This window comes from Nicotiana tomentosiformis, chromosome 5, assembly GCF_000390325.3.
Source record: "Nicotiana tomentosiformis chromosome 5, ASM39032v3, whole genome shotgun sequence".
Taxonomy (NCBI): Eukaryota; Viridiplantae; Streptophyta; class Magnoliopsida; order Solanales; family Solanaceae; genus Nicotiana; species Nicotiana tomentosiformis.
In genome coordinates, this window is record NC_090816.1 from 23,533,667 (window position 1) to 23,554,051 (window position 20,385).

Genomic DNA, 20,385 nt, shown 5'->3' on the forward strand with positions numbered 1-20,385 from the left:
AAGTCTGTGCTTGGGGAGATTCTTGGGGTGCCCATTGAAGGTTTCTCAACTGTGGAGGAAACATGTTCCCCCGAGTTTAGAAAGATAATGCTCAAGCCTCAAGTCGTTCAATAAGGGGAACGAGTGCATTACAAGAAAGCACTGCTTCCAGAATACCAACTATTATTTGAGTTGGTGAACAAGGTCTTGCTACCAATGGCTGAGAGGAGATCCATTGCCTCTATAGCAGAATTGGTTCTTCTCGAGGCATTGGACACCTACACTCCTATCAATCTGTCTGGAATTTTGATTGAGCATATGGAGAAAGTGGCAGACTTCACGGATGGAAATCATGAATTGCCATATGGGTTCTTGCTCACCAAAGTACTTGAACGATTTGAAGTTCTCTTGGGGTGACATCAGTGGGAACCCGCAAACAAATGTTCACCATGACCACTTTAGAGAAATATGAGTGGGTGGACAAGAAAGGGGATATTGGAAGCAGTTCCACCATCTCTCAGCTTATTGATGCTCAGAATGCTGCAAATGAGGAAATCATGCGGTTGAAGGTGTAGAATGCTATTCTTGAGTCCAAGCTCACTCAAGCCAGCAAGCAACCTAGTTCCATCAAGGCTCAGAGAGAATAGGTTGCCCGCCTGAAAGCTGAAAATACAGAGTTGTGGAACTAAGTGGAGCACCTGAATGAGTAGTCAATCAACGATCAAAGGGATGCTAATGCACACATTGATAGTCTCCTCAATGCACTTTATCCCTAGTCTTTCAGTTCCCCGTCCAGTGTCATCTATCTTACCATTTTGTCAGCTTCTCTTTAATCCTACCGCATCTTTTTGTTATCCTCTCCTATTAATTGTGGTACTCTTTTAAATTGTGTATGTTTATAATTATGGTAATGTTACAATGTTTCTTTTTTCTAACTTAATGAGCATCATCGTCTATTAATGCATGTTATACTCTGCGTTTTATTTTTAGCTATGTTGTGTGCACACAAGTGGCATGAGTTAACTTTGCTAGATTTCTTTTGGCATTTGTTTGTCAGATCTTTTTTATGATACCAAAAGGGGGAAGAAAATTGAAAGGGAGAAAACAAGTTCTTAGGGGGAATATGGCAAATTTATAGGGGGACAATGTGGAGATCTGGTTCTCGGGGAGAATATCAATTCTAAGTTTGTCATCATCAAAAAGGGAAAAAATGATAAGTTATATATCTTTTGTTTTGATGATTTAATAAACTTCATGAGAGAACGGGATAGAGAACCTGATACACTTTGTTCCTCAGCATTCAGAGCAACAAGTCAAATGTCTAGTTCAATTCTCAATAAAATCATATAATGGAACAGCAGAGGGAACAAATAGAGATCAGTTCCTCCTGTCAAATTACAAGTCAACTCTAACAGCTTTTAAAGGTTTTGCACTGCACACGCAATAGTACATCACCAATGTTAAGCATGCCATGTACCAGACACTCCCTTGCATTATCTTTGATGACCTCACTCATATATTATTAACATGAGGCTAGGGTTTTCACACACACTTGAAAAAACCTAAACATTGATTTCTCTCTCAAGTGTGCAGCCGCCTTCATTCTCTCTAAGGCACTGAAGAACAAAGCATCAACATAACAAATGACTAGATCCTTAACATTAATTATGTCGTGTGTCCTTTAGTATTGTTATGTCTTTGTATCGTGTCATTAAATTTTAATTCCTATACAGGTTTTTCTGAAGCATTCATAGGACACATGTTAAATCATTACTCCTATGGTTGTTGTAACTAGATTTAGTCAAGTGGTAGTTTTGTAATAGAGTTATTACAAAGAGGCTTGCAATCAAGCACGCCCAATAGAAGGTTGTAATATCCGTGACCGTCTGGATATCAGGGTATAGATCTCGGCACGTATCGGTGAAGAACCATCAATCAGTTAATCAGAGGATTTTTTACATTTTATAGAGTTGTACCTAGAGTATGATTCCCCTACTATATAAAGGGAGTTTAATAATTCATTAAAGGGGGAACACGCATTCCAAAGTAATATATTATTATTTTCTTTGTTATTAGCTCTTTCTCTTGTTCATCGGTGCTAGCTATACCGAGCTCGGATCGAGGTGAATATTTCATTAAGGCTGGAATTGTCCTCCTCGTGTGGTTTGAATCCATTTATCTTTGTTTATTCAATTTGACCTAATTTATCATTTTGTATCAAATTAATCTGCGTATCCTTAAAATCACTTACAAATTTAATTATTATCCAATTTTGAGTGTAAACAATTTGGCGCCTACCGTGGGGCTAAGGATAATAGCGGCAATTTGATACAAATTCCCATAACTCACCCTATTTTACACTTGTGCTTTGGAGTATTTTTGATTCCTAGATTGCAATAGGTTGTAATATAAAGCTTGCTCGGTTATAAGTTAAAATCCTACTAGTATAGGTCGTAATTTTTAATCTCGTGAATTAGAGTTTTTCACGTAAATATCGTTATGTTTTTTACTTATTGTTGTGTACTGTGGAAACTGATAGAGAATCATGTTCTCTATACAATTTTTGTGGACCCTTAGTTTACGTCACTATATTACACCATGAATTTGAGTTCAAATCTTGTAGGATTTGCTTAATTAAGATATGTAAAACACCTAGTTCAAGGTGATGGTTTGCACATGCCAATGTCTCTCTTCGTATTTTAAGGGTGTGGGGTAAAAAACGATCCTTGAAAACAGTGTCATATGCCATATCAAAAAAATAATTTAAAGTTAAAAAGAATTCAACTAATAAAAACCAACATTCTCGTCAACTTTTATGTTTTTGGCACATCTTTTTGAGTAGGTCTTGATCCTCAAGCTGCGCATTTTGAACCAAATCACCAACCCCACAAACAGAAACAAGAGAATATGTGCGCGTAAATATTTTGAATTTAAATTTTATGAGTTTAATGTTAAAAATTTTTAGCATTAAATTCATTATATTTTTAAAGTTATGAGTTCATATTTACTATTTGTTACAATTTTAATAAAATTTTACACATAAATTATACTAAGTGTCAGAAATTATGAGTTTAATTGAACCAGGTACCATTGTGTTGGATTCAGCCCCGAATATGTGCGTCTCTATAGGTTTTAGTTTATGTCTGTTCAAACATACTTATCAACATTCGGTATTTTCATCAACTTTGACACGAGTATGTGTTAAGGAATTCAATAAATAAGTAAATATAATAGATTTAAAATCCAATAAATCAAATTAGTTATAGTAAAATCTCGAACTCCAACCATAATATTCAAATTATGAATTACTCGTTATTTGAACATGATGATTGAGGGATCCAAGGCTTTCATCATGAGAGAGAGAAAGAAAGAGTAATGAGATCAAAAGCTAATAACAAAAGCACAAAAGAAGAAAAGGATAAAAGCAATAAAGATAGTACTACTACATATCATTCACTCACTGTTTTGTTGGAAGCATAGCAGCAGATCCAAGAGAGTGTTTCTCTTACTTTCATGCAAAAATCACTTCTAAATTGAAAGGGAATTAAAAGCTTTATGTTGACAGTGACCAGATGTAAAATAAGCAATTTTTATCTTTTCTATTTTCTTAAAGAAAGTCTGCAAAATACCACGCTGTGGAGACTTTGTCTATATGCCAATCTTTCCTCTAAATATATACGAGTTTAAGTGTTTAAACTTTTATATATTGGTAATTTGACAAAGATAGAAAATTATTGCATGTAATATTCTTTTTTTAGAACTAAAAGTTTGAAGTGAGGAAGCTTGTCTGGTCTTAGTTAGACTCTGGCAATGAAAGAGAAAAGTTACATTGCCCTTTAAAAGTGTACACATAATGGTTGCTTTTACGGTATTAATATAAAACCCTAAAAAGACATTTAGTGCCTACTTTAGTTTCAGTTTTTTCTTCTAATTTCTCTTCTCTTCCACTCTTTTCCAATAGTAATCATTTCTAGATCATGTCCAGATATCACTCTTCAAACAGCCGTAATAATTTATTTATAATTGATGGGTGGCTTTTGCCTTTTAGTATATTACAAAAAAATTGTTAGTTCAATCATTGTTCTCAGGAAGCCAAGCACAATTATTAATACTGATGATAAAGACAGTAATATTCTATCTACAAGCTGTCATTGTGACTTGGTGATATAAGGATAACTTTATTTGGCCTCGTAATATTATGTGTATTAGCAATTTTAGTGTCGGATATTTATTCTGCTAACAATATTGATATTGTTATTGTTGGATATGCAAATAAAATCTTATATTTATTGCTAAAAAAAATTAGAAAGACATATATAAGGTGTAGGATTCATAAGGGCAAAATAACAAAATTGGCTGGTCAATTAAAACTAATTGCATTCATTAGCCAAAATGTATATAAAATATGTATTATATGCATACAATATACATATATTAAAAAAAATATTTTATCAACTATTATTTATGGGAGTGACTACAAAAATATTTTTCTATGCCGGTGCTCAAAGCAAGGACGCAACGACTGCGTAAATCTTTGGTCTACCTATCATTGTCCATGTTGGGCTGACTCTTTTTTTTAGGCAAGAGGACCCCTACTGATATTGACTGACCTGTTGATAGGCTATAAGTAGGCCGTTTGCTATTGCTATAAGGGCTGCTCGCCTTTATACGGCTTGGCTTCGCTATCACTCGTAATGGTCGACAGTATTCCTGCCATACCAGAATTCCAATTATTTAGAGCTAGAAGCTTTGCCAGAAGTCTCAACTGGATCAATCGCTTTGTCCTGATTTATTGAACAGGTGCTCTGTGGAACATGTTTTATGGAATTTCACTCTTTATGTAATATTTCTTTTCTTACTGATTGAATTCAGGTAGAGAGAATATTAAGTTGGAGACATACAACATTCTTAATCACGCGAGGCTCCTCGAAAGTTATAATTTCCTCAATCAAGCAAGAGCTTCTCAGTCCCCTAACCTTTCTCTTTTTTAATAATACTTCTTTTTATAATCAGGTAAGCTTTGAAGCTGGCTGCTCTACTATACTATACTAGTTGTAGGGCGCTAGCACTTGGGGGTCTGTATATTTATCCAATTCATCTCATTCTTCTTTTCTTTATAGTAATAGTACAAGTAGAAGCATTCAGAATGGGCTCCGCGTTCATTTCGTTGGCAGAACAAGAAGAGGCAAAGATGCCAGATCTGGATACTGCTGAACCGGAAGAGAAGCAGATGTCTATTCAATAGAAGAAGTTGTTCGACCTTTCTTTCATTTAATTTGAACCACCCGAAACAAAAGAAAATCAGGCTAGGAGATGACTCGTAATCGATCCGGCTGTTGAATCATGGACCCACCCGGCTTGTATATTTCATAAGATGTGTTTCATTTGGGAGAATAAACTAGACTTTTTTCATCTCCCCACCATACTTAGTGAGGAGTTCGAGCCTTAGAAGCATGCGAAGAAATAAGGTCTGGAAAAAGTCTTGTATTGAATTAGCTTCTCCCGATCGTATCTCTCAAAAGAACCAAATTCTTGTTAGCGATTATTTATGATCAAAAAAATGAAATCAAAGACGCCCCAAGACAAGGTACAACTGTTGGGAAGGGGACATGATCAATAGAACCTGGCTGGATCCGGGCTGGGATAGTGCCGGCCATTCTTAACTAGTTCCGAAAGAGTTCGATCATGTTGGAGGGAGCACCCCCACATAGTGATCGGCCCGGGTACCTCTCCCACTCATCAAGGCAGACATCAGAAACGAAACTATTGCCAAGGGAGACAGGAGTACGTTATGCCCCATCACCTACAAAAAGATCAGTTACGGAAGTACTGCACTTCTCAGGGCCCTCTGCGTCAGAGTTACCTCGCCGGGGCGATCCAGTCATCCTGAGTTCAAGTTCGATCCATTAGGTTCTTTTTTTTCCAGAAAAGAAACGAGAGACAAGAAAACATCTTTGATTACAATTAAAAGGAACAATCTCAAATAAACCAAGATCCAATTTTGGGTCATTTCTTGGTGAACATGATCTGTCATAATCTCTTTGATCCCTTCATTTATGTTCCAGAATAGAGAGAGATTTGGTAGAAAAGTGGAAGAGACCTTTTTGTATATGGTAATCAAAGGGAGTGGGAAAGCTGCAGTAATTCTTTGGAAAAGCCTGGTTCTCTTTGTCTTTGAGCTTTCATTCCTCAATCCATTGATTCCTTCCTTCATATACCTCCCCACCAATTGATAGAGACAAATAGGAATAACCGAACCACGTCTACGCTTTTATTCAAGCTAACTAGACAGGTAGGCAATCCCATCCCCAACGCAGATTCAAGTAAGCCAGAAATCTGGAGGGAAGTGGGGTAAATGGTCGATACTACTGGAAGGATTCCTCTTTGGATAATAGGTACCATAGCTGGTATTTTTGTAATCAGTTTAATAGGTATTTTCTTTAATGGTTCATATTCCGAATTGGGTTCATCCCTGTAGTAATCGAATGAATTGAGTTGTCAACACGAAAGCATAAGAACTCAACGGGATTCCCAGCATCTCGTAGAGCGACAACAGCTCGAAAGGCTTTAAGCATCTTGCATCTTGCAAGAGCCTACCTCTACCCGAAAGCGAGACAGGTGTCTAGGTAGAGAATACCTAGTGGCGCGAGATAACTCTTTCCTTTGAACTCGGCTATTTATCCTGGCCGAAAGGGAACTCTTTCTAGTTGGGGGTGAAAGGTGACTGAACTCCGTTTGTGATCCCAGCCCTGGAATCACTTAAGACTCATACAAGCAGAGTCTTTAAGTAGATAAAGATAAGACAATAAGCATCTTGCTTGCTTTTCAAATCGACGTCGCGCCTACTTGTGAAGAGTGATCCGCAAGATTCGTCTGTGGGCCACACATATGATCTGAAGCTCATATGATCCGTAAAGATCTGGCACTTCCCCCCATACAAGTAATGTCACCATATCTGAAAAGCGAAGATAATAACACTCAGTTGGTAGAGGTCAGAAAGGGTGGAGGCATTATCAAGTAAGTCGGTTATAAGTGGTCATGCTCTCGCTACCGGAAGCTTGGCAGCGATAAAACATAGTTCCACCCCTAACTGGATTGCGCCTTTGAGGTTAAGTGCGCCTTTCAGAGACTTTGATAAAGAATTCCTTCCTTCGGCAAACGGCTAGACACTTCTATAGTGGGATCTCTTAAACCTTGACTCGCCTGTAACTGGCTGCAAGGAAACTAAAAAAGCTTTTTTTATTTTAATATAAAAGAAATATGCCTCTTCAATAGTATTAATGAGAGCCCAGTCGTTCGCCTTTCTACCCTTATAGACCAACTAGATAGAATGGCTAGAGTTCATGCTAAATTGCTGTTTGAAAGGAATTATCAACGGGTTGGGAGAAAACCTTCATAAGCTCAAATGATATCTAATGGGACGGGCATGCTCCCCACTGCTCTATGATTTATTATAGTCATACTCTATTTCGTACCTGGTAGCTAGCCTTTCGCTTCCTCCTTGTACTAGATTTTGACTTGAATTCCCCCTGAAAGCGAGAACGCACTATATGCCTTTAAAATAAAAAAAAGGCCCTCGAGAACCTTTCCGAACGTCTGTCTTCGCGGGGCGATTGAAAAAGAAAGGAGTATTTAATTCTTTTACTGTCTTCCATTTCACTATTCTGATCGAATTAATTGCTCTTCCGAACGATCAAGTCATAATGAGATTAAAAACTGACTACATTGGCAGAATTGCTATACACTCTATAAAAAAGAGGCTCGATAAGCCTTCGTGCTATACAAAAAAAAAACAGAAAATTTCTACCAGTGTATATCGAGAAGCCATGACCCTCCCTGCTCAAATTCTCGACATTCCCCAGCGACTTGCTGAAATTAACATTGAAATACAAAAAGTATAAAATTTTCTTCGTAAGTAGTGTGTAACATTTTGAGAAAAATCATGCGAACTTAGCCCAAAACAGACAACATCACATCATATCAAAAGTATTTTTGGACAAATTGAACCCAAAATTTATCTATGAATTTTCTTACCACGATGAATCTTATTGGGAGGAAAACGAAAAGAATACAAAAAATATCCCAAGATCAAACTTTTGGGGAAACCATATCTTTGAGTCACATGGTTATCTAAGTATGAAGTTTTAAAATTAATATACGAAAAGTTAAGTACATTTATGCTGTTAACAATATTGATAAACGGCATGAACTTGCTTTTCAAGAACTTTGATTAAGTCTGAACACGAAAAAGCATTCAATTTAATTGTATTAGAATAAAATTAGTTGCAAGACAATTTACTCTCTTTATAAGAGGATAAGTCTGCAGGTTGCGCATTTTGTCTATTATACTTCACATATTAATTTTGGTACTCTTTCTTTAGATTTAAGCTTGAACTAATTAAATTCCACCTGTTATAATTTGCCGGTAGGAAAAAAAAATATAATTTTTATGCGTTTAATATTTATACACTTAACATAATTTCTTGCACTATCAGTTTATTTAAAATACAATTATAGATAATCGTTTCTAAAAGTATAATTAATAGCTTGAAAAGTATGTTATCTCCTACTTAAACAAGTTTAATTTAAATATACAAAAAGTGTAAAAAATCTCAATGGGATGTTACTTTGTGTTTGTTGAATAGCATATTGTCATTTAGTATCATTCATGCCATAATGGGAACAAAGCTCGAGGTCATATTTGGAGTTCAAATTAAATGGACAAGAACTCCACTATAGACTATTGCTTCTAAAGTCAAAGTCTTTTTCCTGCCTAAAAGCTTGGACGGCGATTAACTAGGACGATGACTATATATTATTTATAGTATTATTCTGTGATTAATGTAAAAGCTAGCATTAAAATTTGTAAAAGTTTGAGGATTAATGTGGAGATAATTTTTAAAGAGACTTCGCGCAGCAACCTTAGCTAGCGTTTGACCATAAATTCCCAAAATTGTTCTGAAAAATCTGATTTGGGTGAAGTTTGATTTGAAAATGAAAATGTGTTTGGACATCAGTTTTCAAAATATATTTCCCAAATTTATTTTGGAAAAATATGAAACATGACTTATACCTACAAGTTCTAAAAACTATCACAAATATCCTACCATTATCAATAACATTCATTATACTATCGCAAACCATAGTCCTAAACATAAATAAATTTGATACAAAATTATCATTTCTATAATGAACTACATGATATACTATCAGGTGACCATGAATACGAAGCAACATTGTTATAAAATAATAAATTGTGGGCTCTTTTATAAAATACAAAAGTTTGGGGCAATTTTTTAAAAAATATAATAGTGATATTTTAACCCAAAACCAGCTATTGAGCTGGTTTTGGGATTTGGGATTTAGAATGTAGACAAAATCTATGGTCAAACATGTGTTTGCCAAATAAAACACAAATTTATTTTGGCAAAATCTATGGCAAGAATCTTGTGAGATGGTCAGAATCTACTACCATTCAGTGGTATTGTGAGATGGTCAGAAATAACCCTTTCTCGACCATACGTCGAGCTTTCATAAAAGAAATAAGCATGCTGGTAGAATGACCAGGAGCTCTTTTCCACTCTAACCAAGGTAACCTCGGCATAGCTAGGGTCACTGTCTTGGCATGACAATCCAATATAGCATGATAAGGTGACAGCGAATTCATACCCAAGATGACATCAAAATCTACCATATCAAGAAGTAGAAGATCCACACTAGTCTCAAGACTACCAATAGTAACCACACACGAACGGTAGACATGGTCTACTACAATAGAGTCTCCCACTGGTATAGATACACACACAGAAGCACTCAGAGAATCACGAGGCACAACCAAATACGAAGCAAAATAGGAGGACACATAGGAATACGTAGATCCTGGATCAAATAGAACTGAAGCATTTCTATGGCAAACTGGAATAATACCTGTGATCATAGTATCAGATGACTCGGCCTCAGGCCTAGCTGGAAAAGCATAAAAATCAGGGTTGGGCCCTACCACTCTGAACTACGTCTCTGAGACGGCCTCTAACTGGATGGCCTCCACCTCTAACGATTTGACCTCCACCTCTAATGGCCTGACCTCCACCTCTAGTTGTCTGACCCCTACCTCTAGCTGGCTGAGCAGACGGTGAAGTAATCGGTGCCGGTATGATGGTACGAGAATCCTGCCGAGATCTGTTACTCAACAACCTAGGGCAATATCTCCTGATGTGACCAATGTTCCCACACTCATAACACCCATCCTGATGCCGTGGCGGCTGAAGTTGAAGCTGACCCGAACGGGCCGGATAACCGCTGTAGTGACTCTGGAGTGGTGGTGCACTGATAGAAGCTGAATGTGTACTAAATGATGGCTGCCCAGAGTAAGGCATAATAGGACCGTGACTTCCTGAAGCACCGGGAGATGCCTGAAGTGTTGAATGAAACGGTATGGGAGAATAAACTCTACCAAAATTACCCCTGCCTCCAGACGAGGCACCACTGAAACCACCAAACTGACGAGGCCTCTTATCAGACCTTTGCCCTCTCTCCTGTGAAAGAACCATCTCGATCCTCCCCGCGACATTAGCATCCACCTCAAAGGAAATCTCACTTCCGGTCTCCTTGGCCATCTGAAGTCTGATAGGGTGAGTGAGTCCCTCAATAAACCTCCTCACTCTCTCTCCCTCAGTAGGTAGTAAAAGGAGAGCATGACGGACTAAATCCATAAAACGAGACTCATACTGAGTAACAGTCATACTGCCCTACTGTAGACGCTCAAATTGCTTGCGGTAATCCTTTGTCAGTGTGATAGGAAGGAACTTCTCCAGAAATAGCTATGAGAACTGCTCCCAGGTAAGTGCAGGCGATCCAACTGGTCTGGTCAATGTATAATCTCTCCACCACCTCTTGGCGGAACCCGTCATCTGAAATACAGCAAAATCGACCACATTGGTCTCAACTATACCCATGTTCCGCAGCACCTCATGGCAGCGGTCAAGATAATCTTGTGGGTCCTCAGAAGGTGTACCACTGAAGTGAACTAGAAAGTGCTTAGTAAACTTATCCAGTCTCAATAAGGCCTCAAAAGACATGGCGGGCCTATCACCTCTGTGCCGCAATAATTGGCTGAACTATCCCAACTAGCAGGGTTGCTGGAGCCTGATTATGGGGAGCCATCTGTTTCGGAGCGGGAGTAGTGGGAGTTTGTGCTCCTCCCCCAGCCTGTGAGACGGCTGGTGCCACTGAAAATGTACCATTCTGGGCCACGCCGTCTATAAGACTCACCAGACGGACTAAAGCGTCCTGAAGCACTGGAGTAGCTATGAACCCTTCCGGAACCTGAACTGGTCCAACCGGTACAGTCTGAACTGGAACCTCCTCCTGAAGATCCACCTGAGGATCTACAATAGTTGCTGCTACTCGAGCTCTAGACTGAGCTCTACCTCTACCTCGGCCTCTAGCACGACCTCGACCTCGACCTCTACCCCTGGCCATAGTTGCCACCGGGGCTCTGGTCCTTGTCCGTCAATTATCGATGATAGAATAAAATCGCACGACAGGATAAGAAAGAAGTGATATTGTTCCTAAACTTCATAGCCTCTGAAAGATAAGTACAGACGTCTCCGTGCCGATCCTTCAGACTCTACGAAGTTTGCTCGTGACTCGTGAGACCTATATAACCTAATGCTCTGATACCAATTGTCACGACCCGAAATTCCCACCTTTGGGACCGTGATGGCTCCTAACATTTCACTTGCTAGGCAAGCCAACATTAGAATAATATTATCCATTTTAATACAATTTTAAATTAATAAATAACAAAGAAATAACTGCGGAAGTAAAGTCTGAAATGTAGTGAATAATCCATAATAAAGAGATATCTAGATACCATCCCAAAACTGGAGTCACAAGTGCACGAGCTTCTAGAATGATACAAATAAGGGTCTGAATAAAATAAAGCTGTCTGAAAGCAAACACACAACTAAAGTAAATTAGACGGGGATTTCAGAACTGCGAACGATGTGCAGTTATACCTCAAGTCTCCTCTAAGTAGCTGAAATCCGAGCAAGTCTATGGTACGCCACTGGGACCAACTCCGAAATCTGCAAGAAGTTCAGAGTAAAGTATCAGTACAACCGACCCCATGTACTGGTAAGTGCCGATCCTAACCTCGACGAAGTAGTGACGAGGCTAAGGCGGGTCACTTACATTTAAGTTGTACGCAATAATAGTAATAACAACAATAATAATAACGGGAATATTAGTAAGACCAGTAAATAATATTAATAATTGAAATCAACTCAGCAGTCACAATCCCTCAACTTGTTTCTATTGCGGCGTGCAACCCGTTCCCCCAATATAAATTTTAAACAATTCCGTTGCGGCGTACAATCCGATCCCCCAATATAGACTTTTAAATAAGTCTATTGCAGTGTGCAATCCAATACCCCAATATAGATTTACTTTCATTTCTATTGCGGCGTGCAACCTGATCCCCTAATATATTTTAACAACTCATAAATGTAATAGAAACTACTCCAATAAATACCACGTTCAATGAGAAACTATTAAGCATCAAGGCACACAATAATTATAATTTATTTATGAACAAACAATGACAATTAGCAATTAATTGTGAAAATCATGGAAAAAATAGGCAATTTAATATTCAGTATGCTAAATGTCAAATAGAAATTAAGACACATAAGTCAAATAAGTATGTAACAATTATTGCAGGAATTCAAGAATTAATATTTGACAAGGAATATGAGTGAAATAATTAATATAATAATTTATTCATGATTTAAAACGATTTATGATTTTTCAAGTAATTATGCAAATAATTAATTTGACTACGTATAGACACTTGTCACCTTGCCTATACGTGATTCACATGCATCTCACATAACAAATAATTTAAGGGTTCTATTCCCTCAAGTCAAGGTTAACCACGACACTTACCACGTTTTGCAACCAAATTTCAAGAATTCAATAAACCTTTGCCTCGCAAATTCGTGTCTGAAATTCTCAAATCTAGTCATAAACAATTCAATATACTCAATACAAATCGTAGGAATTAATTCCATATGAATTTTAAAACTTTTCGGATAAAAATTCAAAATTTATTTTAAAAATTCACAGTAGGACTCACATCTCGAATCCCGAAAAAACTCATAAAATCCGAACACCCGTTCCGATACGAGTTCAATCATACAAAAATTATCGAATTCCGACATTGGATTGGCTTTCAAATCTTCATTTTACATTTTTAGAAGATTTTATAAAAATCTGATTTTTCTTCCATAAATTCACGGATTCATGATGTAATTGAGTATGGAATCATGAAATATAATCAATATAGGATAAGGAACACTTACCCCATTATTTTTCCGAGAAAATCGCCCAAAAATCGTCTTACCCGAGCTCAAAATCGAAAATAGTGGAAAATGGGTCGAAATCCCATTTTGAGAACTTAAGTTCTGTTTGCCCAGATTTTTACTCATTGCGATCGCGAAAATTCGTTCGCGATCGCGTAGAACAATTCTGCCTAGGTCCATTTTACTCTTCGCGATCGCGGATAACTCTTTGCGATCGCGAAGCATATTTTGGTTGCCCGAAATTTTAACTCTACGCGATCGAGTAAATGAGCATGCGATCACATAGAGAATTTTCTCAACCTTACGCGATCGCGTAATGACTTGTGCGATCGCATAGCACAAATTTGGTGCTTCAACTTCTGCCTCATTTCTTCTTCGCGAACGCAAGTCTTCGATCGCGAACGCGAAGCTTTGCACTTCGACCCTTCGCGAACGCGTGACCTCGGTCGCGAATGCGAAGTACAAAATGTGCCAGTCCAACTTTCCTCTTCGCAATCGCATGAATGGCTTCGCGATCGCAAAGCACAACGTACCAGATGACAGCAGAAGCTAAAAAACAGATTTTTCTTAAAGTTCAAATAGTCCGTAGGCTATCTGAAACTCAGTCGAGCCCTCGGGGCTCTAAACCAAACATGCACACAAGTCCAAAAATCTCATACTAACTCTCTCGCGTGATCAAAACACCAATTTAACACCTTAAATTACGAATCGGACACCAAATCAAATGAAATTTTTAAGAAAACTTTAAAACTTCTATTTTCACAACTGAACGTCCGAATCACGTCAAATCAATTCTGTTTCTCACCAAATTTGACAGACAAGTCATAAATGATATAACAGAGCTATTCAAATTTCCAGAATCGGATTTTTATGGCCCCGATCCATGGTCAAACTTTGGAAATCTTTAGCCTTTAAATTTTTAGTTTCCGTTAAATGCCCATAACTTGAGCTAGGGACCTCCAAACTAAATTTCGGGCATACGCCCAAGTCCTAAATCACGATACAGACCTACTGGAACTATCAAAATAGTGATCCGAGTCCGTTTGCTCAAAATATTGACCAAAGTCAACTCAGTTGAGTTTTTAAAGCTCTATTTCACATTTTAATCCATTTTTCACATAAAAACTTTCTGAAAAATTATACGGACAGCGCACGCAAGTCGAGAAATGATAAAATAGTATTTTCGAGGTCTTAGAATACATAATTAATTATTAAATTTAAAGATAACCTTTTGGGTCATCACAACTAACCTGCAATTTGAACTTTGAACTTGCTGCTATGAAGGGGAATTGAGTTCTCTTTGTATTTGTAAAAACAAGTTAAATATTCGTTGCTTCTGGGAGATATTAGCAGACTAGCGGAAAAGATAATTGGAAAAGACCATGAATTTGGGTTTCGAGTAATTACTAGCGGTATATATTTTAAATTTAATACCCAGTTCCTTTTTAAAACTTTTGAGTAATTACCAAGCTGGATTTTGAGAACTTGGGTATTATATGAAGGACTTATTCAACAAATTTTATTTTAATTTGAAAAAGTCTCTAGGGCTTACGCCTCACTAAAAAAATGCGCTCCGAATGCCCGGACGTACGCCCCGAATTGTTGGGCGTACGCCTCTTGAGACTTTCGCCCCACACCATCGCCTCGAACCGTTTTTGGTGTGCCTTGCCCTAGGGCTCGCCCCGAAAACGCCTTTTAAAACACTGAATATGAAGATTGGCGCGAGATAAAAGAAAATTATATTCTAGGAAATGATTTTTTTTTTCCAAATAGAGTTAAGTCTTATATTTAGTTACACAATCAAATTACTTAAAAGGTAGTTGGAGGTATTTGAAAAGCATTGGTTGGTTACCAAAATAAATGGTAAGCAATTAGAGTAACATTTATAACTCCATCAGAATAAATTGACCTACAGTACAGGTAACTTTTTATAATTAGTCTGGTATGATAATTTAAAAAATAAAGTAATAATCTACTATCACCGTTTAAATTATATTGATAATATAAATTATAATATATAATTAGTTAATCCTTATGCTTTAAATGACACTAGCTCATGGTATAAAAAGATTTTATACTGTCACAATATAAAATTTAAATCTAAATCTTTTGGGAAAATAGGAGTAAGAAAGAGATACTTATATTTCTTGACGTGCATGGATGTTGTTGATCTTTCGCTTTCATTTTCGTCTCTTTTTGCATGGAATACCTAAATCGACCACTACTTGTTCCTTTTTACTTTACCTTTGCTCAAAGTTGAAAGGATCAATTCAATGGTTTTTTTGTATGAACAAACACAAAACCAATCTTGTCTATTCACATTATTTTCCTCAAAGATTTTTATAAGTTCACGAACAGTATCTGAAGGTGATAAAAGTGATAACTCAATTTTTTAGTGTTTGTAATAGGAAAAGATAACCTCTTCCGAAGAGGAAAAAGATAGAAAAAGGAATAAGAAGAGTACAAAAGGTACGATAACTGATTGATTCAAATAAGATACTCCCTCCATTTCAATTTATACGGTATAGTTTGATTGGACAAGAAATTTTAGTCTTAGTCTTAGTACGTGCACTCCGACCTATGATTTTTTGATGATTTCAATCGGACAGAAGCTGAGAGTGGTGCTCTAGCTCTCACTGAGCTCTCCTCATCGGCTAAAAATTCTAATTTGATATTTGTGGTGTTATATATGTTATAACATTTGTATGACTAGCTATAGGACTTTTATAATTTATGATTTTAAACATGTCATAACATTTGTGCGACTATAAAACTTGTCATTCAGTGTAAAATGAAAAATTCAAATTAAGATTTTTAAAAAAAATAAATTATAATAGTGTCATTCATTTGTTTAACCGACTAATAAGGAAATAGTATTTTTTTTTCTTTGAACAACGGAAGTACAACATAAAATATGAAAGAAGAAAGAAGATATAACTCAGAAGTGTATGGAAGCTAAAAACTCAGCAGTTTATTAAAGAGATCAAAGAGGTGTTAATATACATTTTGTTCTTCATTAAACTCTTCATCTAATCAAAGGGATCTTAATTAAAGAAAAACAAAAAAAAAAGTACCAAAAAGTAGTCCTAGCCTAGGGTGGGGGAAGCTTAGAGTTTTTCTCACTTAATTCTCACAAGAGTTGAATATTGAACATGACTTGTTTGTCCACTGCCTCCAAAATTCCAATATCATCTTCAGTGGCAATATTCAAATCCAATGAAGCTGCATTTTCTCTCTTTTCCTCTTCAACATCACCATTACTCTTCTCAATAGTAGTAGGAGAATAGGGTCTTGAAACTGAAGACCTAAAGTACTCCTCACAACTAAAAATAACTATGGAATCCTTAACAAACACTAATTCACAGTCAGGAAGTGTAAAGCTTCCAGTTTCAATAGCTTTTTTAATACCCTTTTGTGAGAGAGTATCAACTTGATCCACATCTTCCATTAAAAACACACGGCTCGGATTTTCTTGGATTGCATCTGCAAACCTCTCAAGATAACTCCTACCTGTTGAGACATAATATAATTAAATAATTAAAAATATAAAAAACAAATCTATGTGTTTGACCCTGGAAAAAGAATCAGGTCCACTCATGCGGAGCATGTTGAGACATAAAATAATAAAGTAATTAAAAGTTACTCTTTGTAACTGCTTAAACTTTTATATGAAGTGATCACACAATTCAATACTACGTATATACCTTGCTCGTCCCTAGATCTTTTATTACTGACTTCTTCAGTTGAATCATTAGCCTTTAATGTTGATGATGAGAAGCTGCTAAGTCCAATGGAAATGAAGTTATCTTGAGAGCCAAAGATAATTTTAGCTAACTCCCTTGAGATTTTCTCTTTTCCTTCAGAATCAGCACCTAAGAAAAAGAGCCAAGTTTCTTCCTTTTTGCCTCTACACTGAAGAATTGTGCTTACTATATCAGGGATTATATCTTTTTGCCATGGAGCTATTTTCTCCAATGCCTTGCAAATGATGTTCATATTCTCTGAATTAAACTCTTTGAACCTATTTAAGCAATCCATAATATTGTATCCACTTGTTTCACTTGAGGAAGCTGAATTAGGACTTGAATTGGGATTGGATAAAAGCTCAGGCTTTGTATCCAAGAATTGGTGTTCTTTCTTTGATTGGTTTGATGAAGATATTGAAGTAGAGGAACAAGGAGATGGTAATGAAGATAGAGTGCCAAAGCCTTTCTCCAAAAAGTTATGATATTGTTTGTGAACACAATTGCAAATAGAGTTCCACTTGTTGCAAAGATTTCTCATTTCTTCAGATTCCTGCAACACGAATAAAAAGTTGAATTTAAGTTATATGCACTGACGACGTAACATACGTAACATATTATTACACAACAGATCATTATAAGGTGATTACACGTAATTATATTTATAGTAAGAAAATAGGTAATCTTGTAAAAATGGTAACTCACGTGTTATCATGAATAAAAATGTATTGATATTGTAAAAGAATCTTTACACTATTAGTGCACAAATACTATTTTAATACCTTTAGAAAACATTTTTGGTTTTCAAGATTTCATACTTAAACAAGGATTGTTAAGGGAATAATTGAAAACCTGATTGTTGTTATTATCTTGTCTATTCACTTCCTTGTATTTTTGGAGCCAAGAAGGCAAACTTGAGCTGCTGTAAAATGTAGTAGACTCAGTTTTGACTACATTAATACTTTTAGCTTCTCTATTGAAGTTGGCCAAACAATCAGCACAGCAAGTTAGCTGCTTCTTCACTCCATCTCTAGCAAGTGACCAGCTTGAACCATCTACTGTTGTCTTGTTTCTAAACTGACTATGCAAATCACTGGAGATAGGAAACAAGAAAGTGTAAATAAAAATTAAGATGATGATTAGTCAAAGAGAAAACTTGAAGAAAATAAACCAAAAAAAGACACTTATATTGCTTTTCTTTTTACTTTTACTTTTTCTTTCTTGAAAAGTAATGCAACAAGGATTAACCTATAGACATTGACGGTGTACAGAAGTTTTACTCTATCAATATATGTTAACATGTTGTAGCGAGTAATTTGCCTTATTTTCTATTCCGGTTAAATTGCACTTATAGTGAATGGTTACCTGCAGTTATCTTTTAGGTTACTTGATCATAGTTTAAAAATTCTTTTACACTTCATAGGATTTAAATCTTGGATCCGCCTCTGTCAGTATATGTTCGGAAACAGCATCTTTGCGCTTCCAGGGTAGGGGTAAGTCTGCGTACATCTTACCCTCCCCAAACCCCACTTATAGAATTCACTGGATTTGTTGTTAGTATCAATATATGAAAGTTTAAGACATGCAAAAATGGCAGTTCCATTTTATAAATGGTAACAATAAGGGGAAATGTTTAGGAAATATATACCTCTCAAGATTTAGGCTAAGATCCAAGCTGACAACAGGAATTGTAAGAGGGTGAAGATCCCAAAGAGTCTGTAGAGAAGGACAGCCAGTTTTACATTTTATGTAAGTTTGAAAACTGGCAATCCCCATAAGCCACAGCCTTCCATTTTCCCTAATTCCACCACATAATAATCTACTTAGCTCCATTATCATATGCTCTACAGCAGAATAATAGCTAGTATTATTACTTTGCTCACTGTATTTAGTCCAAAACTCAGATATCCATTTTAGATCACCTAAATATAAAACAACCCCTTTATTTACATAGCTTCTAAGTAAAGTCCTAAGCTCTCCAAGTTTGACCTCAAACTCTTCTCTTGAGACATTTCTCAGTGTAAAAAGTGGGACACTTATGAACTGCACATGTTTCATATTTAATGATATTTCTCCCTTATCAAACTTATCTATAACTCCTCTAATAACCCCTTCAGCAGTAGCTAAACACTCTCCTAAAATAACTATGTTTTTCCTTTTCTTGTTTATCATTGCTTCTATTACACTCATTACATCATCATTCCTCACTTGATCACCTAATTTGGTAAGTGACAATGTTGTTTGAGACATGTTGGAAGTTCCTAGGACAATTGGTTTTGTACTAACACCACCACTTTTAGAACAACTATTTATAGAAATAGTTTGTTCTATATTGGTTTTTAATTGGATACTAGAAAAACCAACTTCTCTCATTACTCTACTAACACTTGGATCATCAAGAATTGAAATAACAAGCTGTTCTATTTCTATTTTAAGGGCTAAAATAGGCTGCTGCTGCTGCTGGTTTTCTGTTGAGCCACGACGTTGATACGCTTGTGCCCTTTTAAAAGCAGCAACTAAAGCATTAGAAAGACAAGGATTTTGAGCATGAGGCTCAAAAACAGGACTAGAAACAGAGGTAGGTAACCTATTTAGTGCCACATTGAAGCAAAGTTCAAGAGCTTTGTATTGAAGTGGATGAGAATGTAATTGAAAACAAGCTTTTCTTAAAAGCCCTGAAGAGGAAACTAACATAGCACTAGCTATATGAAGAGGAGTGACATGGGAATGACCTCTTCTTTTAGCTAAGTTCAAAGCTTGTTTTACTATGTTTGCACATTCAGTAGTTAGTGCTTGTTGGAAAGCATAATTACCACCAATTCTCATTTTTGGCTCTATTGTTTTTGTATGATCAAAGATGGAGAAGTATATTTTTTGAATTCTTGAATTTCATTAGGTAGTAAAGAAGAGATATGTGAATTGTTGGTAAGTGGAGAAGTGAAGGGAATTAATAGAGGTTTGGAAGAGGGGGTTTTGTGCCTTTCTTGTAGTTGTTGGTTTTGTATGAAAAAGTGGAAAGCATGTGAGGCAAAGCTAAATTGTCTCTCTTATTGTCTTTTTGGCTTTTCTAAGGGATAAAGGTGGATTGGATTACTGGAAGTTGGACTGCCTAATCTTTTATAGAAAGTAATTAATACTTCATATATGATATTATCCAAGTAATGTGTAGTTAATATAGCGCACTAAAACCTTTATGAATTGAGTTTATGTGTTTCGTTAATTGACAGTGTAATATTAAATTGACCTATAATAATATTTTTCATGTCAAACTTGGTTTAATAACTTGAAAAATAACATAA

The 20,385-nt window shown here is 36.3% G+C and overlaps 1 protein-coding gene across 1 annotated transcript; it reads right to left on the reverse strand.

The window, feature by feature from the left end:
- Window positions 1-16,290: 16,290 nt before the first annotated feature.
- Window positions 16,291-20,033, reverse strand: LOC104086229 (protein SMAX1-LIKE 3-like). The gene is made up of 4 exons (XM_009590437.4): window positions 18,735-20,033; window positions 17,939-18,179; window positions 17,048-17,639; window positions 16,291-16,853 (listed from the first exon to the last, which is right to left on the reverse strand). The coding sequence occupies exons 1-4, from the start codon at window positions 19,910-19,912 to the stop codon at window positions 16,474-16,476; spliced, it is 2,391 nt and encodes a 796-aa protein (XP_009588732.1). The 5' UTR covers window positions 19,913-20,033; the 3' UTR covers window positions 16,291-16,473.
- Window positions 20,034-20,385: the final 352 nt, after the last annotated feature.

Excerpts from the sequence above, each read along its gene's own strand:
- LOC104086229 (XM_009590437.4), bottom strand. The coding sequence starts at position 19,912 with ATGAGAATTGGTGGTAATTATGCTTTCCAACAAGCACTAACTACTGAA. Across the intron at positions 18,180-18,734 it reads CTTAGCCTAAATCTTGAGAG|TGATTTGCATAGTCAGTTTA; the intron begins GTATATATTTCC and ends TCCTATCTCCAG. Across the intron at positions 16,854-17,047 it reads AAGATCTAGGGACGAGCAAG|GTAGGAGTTATCTTGAGAGG; the intron begins GTATATACGTAG and ends ATGTCTCAACAG.